The sequence below is a fragment of the Dendrobium catenatum genome, unplaced genomic scaffold, assembly GCF_001605985.2.
Source record: "Dendrobium catenatum unplaced genomic scaffold, ASM160598v2 fragScaff_scaffold_1090, whole genome shotgun sequence".
Taxonomy (NCBI): domain Eukaryota; kingdom Viridiplantae; phylum Streptophyta; class Magnoliopsida; order Asparagales; family Orchidaceae; genus Dendrobium; species Dendrobium catenatum.
This window is the reverse complement of record NW_021319552.1, coordinates 386,687-396,671: the sequence shown is the minus strand read 5'-3', so window position 1 is coordinate 396,671 and position 9,985 is coordinate 386,687. Positions and strand designations below refer to the sequence as shown.

At 35.6% G+C, this 9,985-nt stretch overlaps 1 protein-coding gene across 3 annotated transcripts in view; it reads right to left on the bottom strand.

Moving 5' to 3' along the window:
• Window positions 1–9,670, bottom strand: part of LOC110104708 (isoleucine--tRNA ligase, chloroplastic/mitochondrial-like) — a 26,750-nt gene extending 17,080 nt beyond the window's left edge. The window contains exons 1-3 of one of the 3 annotated variants that reach the window (XM_028698478.1): window positions 9,496–9,670; window positions 7,894–8,025; window positions 2,846–2,974 (exon numbers count right to left, since the gene is read on the bottom strand). In XM_028698478.1, coding sequence (XP_028554311.1) covers window positions 2,846–2,974; window positions 7,894–8,025; window positions 9,496–9,622 — 388 coding nt within the window. In that variant the 5' untranslated portion in view covers window positions 9,623–9,670. The remainder of the gene's footprint in view (window positions 1–2,845; window positions 2,975–7,893; window positions 8,026–9,495) is intronic. The other 2 variants (XM_028698477.1, XM_020833936.2) reach the window with 2 other exon arrangements.
• Window positions 9,671–9,985: the final 315 nt, after the last annotated feature.

The following is a 9,985-nucleotide window of genomic DNA, read 5'->3' as shown; positions in this document are numbered from 1 at the left end:
CATAGCAGTTGTTGTGTGTGTCATGTGTGAGCCTAGGTTTGTGTCTTCCTAGGTTTTTGTTGTTCTAGTGTTGTATCTTTTAAGTTTTGTGCATTTTTTGTGTTTGACAAAAAAATGAAAAACAACAAAATCAATGAATCAGAAGTGGGAGAAAATCAGCCAGGTGTTCCTGAATTCCAAATCCCTATGAACAGATGGGTTCCAACAGAAGGCGATTCAACAGATCCGATACAGAACGAATTATTCAAACTACAGATAAAGATGCATATGAGTACGGAAAATTATTTGAAGAAAAGGAAACATCTGCAAGAACAATTCAAGCAAGAGCGAGATGAAATCCTGAAAAAGTATGAGGCAAAGATTCAAGAGTTAGATGCACTTTCACCGTCTCCTCGGATCAAATCAAAAGACAACTCATCAGAAGATGAGTTTTTCAAGTAGGGGAGTATCTGATGCATGCAAAGGGGGGTCAAAACAATATGAGAATTTGTTTTGATCATTGGGCTGCTGGTGCTCTCGGTTTGGGCCTTGTTTGCTTTGATTTGGAGCTAATTGTTGGGATTTACTTGGTTCAAGCTCATAAATGCTTAAGTTGTGACTTTAGCTCATTAATTCAAAAAGGTTTCTCTACTAATTTCAGCTCATTATGTATGAAAAAGTTTGGCTTTTCCTCTTCCCCATGCTGCCTTCTCGGTTTCCTCCTTGTCCCCTCAGTTTATCTTGGGCTTTTGCTGTTCCCGTGGCCCTGGTTGTTTTTCATGTACCGGTTGTTCCTTCTTTGTGCTGGCTGACTTTCCTGTGGCCTTTTTTCCCTGTTTCCTGAGCCGGTTTGGGGCTGTTGTTTGGTGGCTGTTGGCCTTTCATTTCCCTAAATCTAATAGGTTTAATTAATGCTTTAAGTGGATGTTTAGCTGCCCTCTTTTGGTCTATAAATCGTAGATATTTTGGAATAAAAAAAGTATGTGATATAATGTGATTTTTGGATAAAAAACTGAGAGGTTTTTCTTCTTTGTTGGAAAAGCTTGCGAGCATGTTTCATTTCTCTCTTCTCTTCTTATTGGGAATGCTTGCGAGCTTCTCCTATGTTTCGTCTTGGCTTCTAACCTCTTCTTCTATCTGCAAGAATCCACCCCACTTGTATCTTTCTTCTTTCAATGGATGAAAGCAACTTTAGGTGTTTTGTTTGAGTCGTTTGTAAGTGTCTTTTGTTGTATGGTCGTTTTATATGATATAAAGTTGTTGTTTTTGTTATTTCAAAAGTGTCTTTATGTAATTTCTTTATCCTAGTAAGGAAATGTCTTTTCTAGCAAAAAATTAGGGCTGGCCTAATTTTTTGCTTATTTTTTATTGCATCAGAGTGTAGCAAGGAAGAGACCAAAGATGAGGGTAGACCTACATGAAAATTACATAACCAGGGAACTTATATGAAGCCTATCTGGGATGATAATATTATCTTCTCATTATGTTATAGTGGGGTTTTCAGTCAATGAACCATAATCTATATCCAAATTTTTAAAAGTCTTGACATTTATTATATGAAATTTCTCCAAGTAATAAGGCCCAAAAGTTACTTGGTCAAATTAGATGGGCCTAAATGCAATTTACCCTCTGCACTCATTTGATATTTTACTATGCTAACACTCCTCAATTTGGAATATATTTTACATGCATATTTATGCGTATGCATATCTACCTATCTATCCATATATGCATGTATGTATATATGTGTGTGTATCTATATATGTATACACACACATTAACTTCAACTTATTATATAATCAAAAGAACGGTAGAGTACCTCGATCTACTATAAAAATATCAATTGTTTACTTTGATCAGGAGACATAAGGGGTGATAATCTTCTTAGAAAACATAACATCCTAAATTATATGATAATCTTATTATGCTTGATTCTTTTAAGGAACATAGGGTTGTTGGCAATATTGATGACAACGCAATAGTTACAATACAAAGCCATAGGTTTCTAGCTAAAAAAATCAAACTTCCTTAAGAGAGCCTTTAAAGAGAGCCTTTACCTATGACATTTCACATGTAAAATGGACCAAAGGTCAAGATTATCCTCAGTATTGGACATGGTCATAAGACCTTATTTCTTAACCTCCTAATGTGACCAAATTAACACCAACAAAAAATACAATATCTAAAAGTTGACTTTTGTTTTCTATGGAGCCAATATAATCAAAACATGTAAATGCTTCCATGCATAATTGCTTGGTTTTAGTAAATAGTAATCATCTTCCTAGTCTTTTTTATAAAACTAACAATGCATGGAATAGCTTCCCAAGCCTTTTCTGCTTTTGACTTTGCATGCTTTGGCCCACAATTCATATAATGAATGGCATAACAAGTCCAATGACAGATAAATCAACTTTTCAACAAGCCTTCAATATGGAGATAGATTATCAAAAGGTTCCCCTTTGTTAGAGTTTGAAAGGTCGTGACACTGTGAGTGAAAGCCAGAGAATATGAGAGCAAGGCGCGGGGGCAAGGCTAGGATTAGACTAACCTTGTTTTTATACTATGTTAGAAAAGAAATATATTTGGTGTTGTGTATCATTCAAAAGAGAACTCCTCTATTATAAATAAGATGAACACAACGTTTTAAAGCATACCCAAAATACAACAATCATCAAATATAAAGGGCCTTCCTAATTTGATATTTTTCTACGCTAACAATATGCGTATTGTAAGTATGAACATGTGTTTTGATTGGTGGGTTTCTGAATGAGACAATTGCAAAAGCAGACAGAAAGCTAAGAGAACTATATAAATGTTGGAATCCGTGCATGATAAAGCAAAGCTTACGCATGTATCTAAGAATTACCTGTTGTAGCAATGCTTGTAAGCAAGGAACTCTGGAACCAACCCCGGTGTTGGTCTGTACCTTCCAGATACAGGTCTGCTGGTAAACTGAGGCCTTCTCTTTTCCCCAAGACTGCAGCCCAAGATGATCCTGTGAAAGATCAAAGAATGAAGATGTTATATGGAAATTTATGATATGATCAAGCAAATAATATTTACCAATGTTGAAGAAGATTTGACAAAAACTACATCTTAAGGTGTCCAATGTGCAAACTTTTGATAAACACAGACAAAAAAAAGACAAGTTGTGACTATTTAATGAAAAACTTAGAGAAATTATCGTTTCATACTTTAAAAAGCACATGCCATGCCACTGGAAGATATCAGCTTGCTGGAAATAAATACAACAACAAACCTTTATCCCGCTATGTGGGGTTTGCACCTTGAATCTTTTTTCTCCGTTGTATCCTAAAAGATGAAATATAAACCCTAGAGAAGAACAATACATGGGAGATCACCGACCTACCTGAAGGGAAAAAACTAGTCGGCTGCAAATGGGTGTTCTGTAACGCCCTAAAATCAAATTGAAAGAATTATATATTTATCATTTATTTTCACAGGTAACTTTCAATAATCATTTAAGAGGCATCACCCTCTACCTGTCGGCGTAATTCAGTCCATCAGTTACACGCTACAACTAAGACTATACCACTAACCTTTTATTTAAAGGAAAGCTTGTCGGCCCACCCTCCAGCGCAGGATATTATATTTTAAGAGTCAACCCATATTCATTAAAATGTTAACAATTAGCCTTCCTTGCTAACAGACAAATGCTATCTTTTTTTGTCACTATCATGTATAAAATGCAAGCATTCATAAAATATAGGAAAAATTATTAAATTTATTTATTATGCATTTACTTCAAAAAATTATATCTTTCAATTTAACTCATTAAAATTCAATATATTCCAGTCAAAATGCTCATATTGATGAGATCTATCACATATTAAAATTTATAAGATGAAAGTTTTACCACTACAACATTATCCTCGTTTTACAGTAAGCGAAATACAAATTTGATCTGAAAAATGTTAAAAACACAAAATTAATGATATCAAAAATAGAGTAAAGGTTCCTTACAGCGAGACGAGTGAAATTTTCAACTAAGTCGGCTGATGAAAATCGCTCTGCGACCTTCAAATCCTAGCCTTTTATTTCTCTTTCTTCTCTTTCTCTCTTATATTTTTTTTTTCATTCCTCTGTTAGCCCAACTTAGAATAAAAAAAAGGAAATTTAATGACTTAAGATAGTGGATTATCATATTTATAATAAGCTAATAATAAAATATTTATATAATTTTTTAATTTAATCAATTGTTAGTATAAAATTCATATAAAATATTTTAAAATTCATATAAAATATTAATATAAAATTCAACTTATGGTAAAGAAGGTTTTCAAATTTGGCTTATGACTCCCAAAAAAATTATTTATTTGGGTCAAAATGCAGGCTATTATAGTTCTCTGTGAAATACAAAGCCGATGGTACACTAGAAAGCTATAAGGCAAGACTGGTGGCGAAAGGGTATACTCAGACATACGACATCGACTACTTGGAAACTTTTGTGCCTATAGCTATGATGAACACTGTTAGGATCCTACTCTCACTAGCAACTAATTACAACTGGCATCTGAAACGGCTGGATGTCAAAAATGCATTCCTATACGGGGACTTGGAGAAAGAGATATTTATGAAAATTCTACCAGGATTCAAGAAAAAATTTGAAGGTGGCAAGGTGTGAAAGTTAAGAAAGGCTCTATATGGGTTAAAATAGTCACCTAGAGCTTGGTTTGGAAGATTATCAAAATTCATACTTCTTAATGGTTATCAACAGAGTCAAGGGGACCATATATTATTCTTCAAGCACTCATACTCAAGGGAAGTCACAATATTATTAGTTTATATGGATGATATAATCTTGACTGGGAATGATGAAAAGGAGAAAGTGATTCTAAAGAAATGTCTTACCGGGGAATTTGAGATCAAAGAACTTGATAGATTAAAATATTTCCTTAGAATTTAAGTGACCCACTCAAGCAAAGGAATTTTCATTTCATAACAAAATACATCCATGATCTTAAAGAGACAGGTAAACTAGCATGTAAACCGGCACCAACACTAGTAGAACCAAATCTCAAATTGGATGAAACTAAAAAAGATCCATATGTAGATAAGAAAACTTACCAAAGACTTGTGGGAAAATTGATCAACCTTTCCTACACCATACTAGATATATCATTTGTTGTAAGCATGGTCAGCCGGTTCATGCAAAATTCAAAACATGCTCATATGCAAGCTGTAGACAGAAAACTGCACTACCTTAAGAGGAACCCAGGGAAAAGAATTCTCTTCAAAAGAGACTGTGGAATAAACCCAGAAGTATATATTGATGCAAATTACACGGTATCACCAATAGATAGGCGGTCTACCTCAGGATACTGCACATTCCTTGGAGGAAACCTTGTTACATGAAGAAGAAAGAAACAGAATGTGGTGGCAGGATCTAATGCAGAAGCAGAATACATAGCTATGGAATTGGGAATATGTGAGCTACTATGGATCAAGATGATTTTAGAAGACCTAAAGATCAAGTGGGAAGGACCCATGAAGCTACAATGTGACAACAAATCAGCAATCAGCATAGCTCACAATCCGGTTCAACATGACAGGACCAAGCACATAGAAGTGGACAGACATTTTATAAAGGAAAAAAGGAAAAATTAGACAGTGAACTTAATATGTATGTATTATGTCTCATCAAAAGATCATCTTGCGGATATTCTTACCAAGGGACTTGATAACTCTGCCTTTTTGGGACTAATTATCAAGCTGGGAATGACATATCTATATTCACCGACTTGAGGAAGAGTGATGAGGAGATCGACAGACGTTTTCGACGAGTATATCAGCGCAGGAGGTGCCGATCGATGGCCACGATCCACAGCCTTTATTTTGATGCTTAGTTTTATTTTGATGTTGTATTATTTATTATTCCCGATTGTACCCTTTCTTTTAGTTGTCTTGGTTTGTAGCCTCAGGGGCATTTGTATCATTGTGTTTTATTTTCTTTAGGCATATATATGATGGCCTCCTCTATTGTATTAGTGATTATTGATGAATGAAAATTTTTCCTTGTTGATCTCTTTGTGAGTTCGTGACGTTTCCTCTAGATCTCTTTGTGAGTTCTAGTAGATGAAGTGTTGAGGTTTGTGGTTCTTAACTTTCTTTTCCTCTTTCACCAATTTTTTTCCTTCCCCTTAAAGTAGACCTCACAAACCCTAATTGCCTTGGAGAACCCGAGCCCCCACCCTCCTTGCCACCGGCCCCCCTTAAGATCCCAAGCCGCTGGCTGCCTTCCACCCGCCGGCTGACCATCTGGCCACCGGCCTCCCACCATCCGCCCGCCGCCCCTCTTTTACCCTAGTTCCTAATTGAATTTCAAATTTCAAATTCTTTCCATTTGGGGAATTCTAAATTAAGAAAGTTTCTTTATTGAACCCAAATTTTAAAATAAATCAAATTGGATTTATTTTTCTTCTTTCCTAATATTCTTTACCTATTTGAAAACCCCCTTACATCCTCCCTCAATCCTCTCCCTCCTTCATGATGCCGCCGGCCCCCTTAATGGGCTTCCCCCATTGAATGCTCATTCATTGCCCTCACCCCTTATTTGAAATCCCAAAATTGTCATTGCCCTCACCCCTTATTTGAAATCCCAAAATTGATTTCAAATAATTCTCCCTCCAATTTCACTTAAGCTGAAATTGATTTCTGTTTTTATTCTAAACCCCTCTCCCCTCTCTCTCCATGACGCTGGCCCCTCTATAGCCCCATCCCATTAATTCCCTCCTTCAATGTATTAATTGACACCTATTTGAAATCAAATTTCAAAAGTATTTCCCTCCCAATTGACTCAAAATCTGAGTTTAATTTCATATTTTGATCAAACCACATCACCACCCAACCTAACCTAATTTCTTCCAAACCCCTAGCCTCCTCCCCACTTCCTCTAGCCGTCCACCACCCTCTCCTCTCTTGGGTTTTCCTCCTAGTGTTCCTTCATCCCCATGATTACCGTGCATGGCCGATCCTGAGGTCGATCACGATTTCGCGTACAATGAACAAGGGGAGATCGACATTTTCCACTCCCCCTTCTACGAACCGGATTGGGAGTACGACGTCACCGTTGAACACTACGTCAACCGTATCGTCTATTTCCTTGCCGGGACCATTGAACTTCAATGACCACGAACCCCGTGATCCCTTATTAGACGCTCCGTGCCGCCTCCATCTTCGGCTACCTTCCCAACAACGATGTTCCTCTGCTCGTCCTTCCTAGTGGTCACCTCATTTCTAGTGTGGAAGATCTTCTTCCGCTCAACCTAGATCCGTAGAGAGAGAGAGAGAGAGAGAGAGAGAGTAGATCCTCAAGGTGAACATCTCATTATTAACTTTTGGATTTGTGTTATAAGCTTTTACATTACTTCGTCTTTGTATTTGATTGAGAGTGTCTTGGTTATTCTTCACGCAATTCTTTTCCTAAGCAAGTGGAAGACCGCAAATTTTTGTAACTTACTTTGAATTGACGCATAACTTTATAAATGTTAACTTCTATTAAATTCTCTTGATAATCTTATGTAACTCCAAGCATGTATCACATCAAAGAGTGTTAAATCTCAACCGTCCCTTAGCAGATTGATCCCACCGCTAGGATGGGGATCCGTGTGAGGCTCACCTGAATCACGCCGATCTCTTTCCATAGTTAGGTGGCTGATTTAGGAAGGATTATATTCGGACAATAATGCAGGATTATGTAATTGATTTATTTCTTTATTAGAGATTATGTATAGAGCTATAAATAGGGATATATTTGTGCAATAAAGATAAAACTTTATCCCTCTCAAATCTCTGAATTCACCACAATCAAAAAAGAACATAAAGTACGTTCAAGATAAGCTTTCTTTGTCCTAACAGCTATCAAAAGAAAACTGGATTTGATCATTCACATACCAGAATCAAACCAAACATCCATTGTATCAGTTCCCTTCTGATATTTTGGTGCACTGCTACGAAATTTTTCAGGGAGAAGCTCCTCAGTTGACATGTACCACCATGCATCACTGCCTTTCTTGGAAATTATAGCTGCAAATTACACCATATTGACTATTAAAATTTTTGTAACACAGTTATGCGCCAACTATTGGGGCCAATTTTATGTAATTGCAATAGTATCCTCCTCCCAGAACATTTAGAAAGAAGAACCAATTAAATTTAAATAGAAAAAAACGGCATCATTTTCATATCCCCATATAGCAAATTTACATGAAGATTTAAACATAGTGCAGTGAAATCAGGTCACTTCATCATAGAACGAAGGAAAAAAACAAGAAACAAAAATGTAAAAGTTTGGGAATTAACTACAAGGCCAAAAGATCAAAGTGTTGTTGGAACAAAGTGGGTGTTCAAAAATAAAATGAATGACTCAGGAGTAGTAATTAGAAATAAGGCTAGATTATCAATGAATAAGGATTAATTTCAAAAACACATGTAAAACAAACAAGAGTCTAAAAAATGATTTTTGTTAAAGAAGTTCTGCTAAAATAAAGTATGCAGTTTTCTTGTACAATGTTTAATGGTTAAATGACCTGCGCACAAACAAGAAACATTTACACAATATGGCCATCATTTTGGTGTCAAAGTAGTAGAAAGGAGATCGGATGGACTTAAGGATATATAGATAGAATTTTAATGAAATGCGAAGAATAGATTAAACTCCTCAAAGAAACTCACCAAAATAAATGAAAAATCAGGATTCACAAAGCTGACTCCAAATAATTGGAATAAGGCTACTGATGATGATGATGGCCATCATTTTTAAAGATGGAAAACTATATGCAAATTTAAAATCCTTTATTTATTGTAGATTTTTTCTTAATAAGAGGTCGAAAGTAAAAAAAATTAATGTAAAAAACCAAGTCATTTAGATTGGCCTTGAACAAGAGTTTGGCTATATAGAAGAAATACTTCATAATAGTTATGTAAATAGCATGATGACTGAAGGAAGAATTTTATAGTGCAGAACCACAATAGTTATTTTCTATGGACTATAAAATTTACCAATGAGAAAAAGGACCTTTAGTTTAGCCTAGAAATAATATGTTACAAAGATGGAGGCCCGCTTATGCTAGATAGACAAGGAATAGGGAATAGATATATCTATCTTTTTATAGCATGTCATTATCATTAATTAGGAGAAACTTGTGAAAAAGATATTGGTATTATTTTTAGGTCATAGGTTCGATCCATGGAAATAGAGAACAAACAATAGGAATTCAATTCACAGAGTACACCCAAGCAGAAAAGAAAATGAGAAGGTTTTGGTAGACAAAATGAAAAGAAGATGCAAATGCATGAAGGGGGTAAAGTTGGAAGGGCCACAAAGAAAAGTGAAAATAGGATGAAGTTAACTTGTTTAGAAGTTATTACAATGATAGAGCTAAATAAAATAATATCAATCAGAGTTCTAACTATTAGAGAATAACATGTGAGATGGGACGAACTTGAAAATTCTCACGGATGCATCAATTAAGAGAAGGGGATGAGAACCCTCACCCTTAATATGTGAGATTGTCTCTTCTGTAATCAATGGTTCCTTTGTGTCAACATGATAAAAGACTGGGATAGGAACACCCCAAGTTCGCTGCCGTGAAATGCACCAGTCAGAACGGCTGGCTGTCATGGAAATTATTCTATTCTCTGCCTACATGAACAAGATTATTTCATACATGATAGAATTAATAGAAAATGTCATACGCAAAGATAGATTCATTATCAGAAACGCGAAGTGACAGTAAAATATTAGTGCAGAAAAACTAATATAAAAACAAAGAACAAACATGGAGGTAAGAGATGGTGACAAAACTCAAACAAAACATATGCAACAATAACATCAAGCCTTTGTCCCACTACTTGGGGTCGGCTACATGAATCCTTTTCGCCATTGTGTCCTATTAAAAGTCAAATTCTTATTTAAATCTAATAAAGAAAGATCATTTCTAATATTTTGTAACCAAGACTTTTTTGGACTACCTCTACCTTTCTT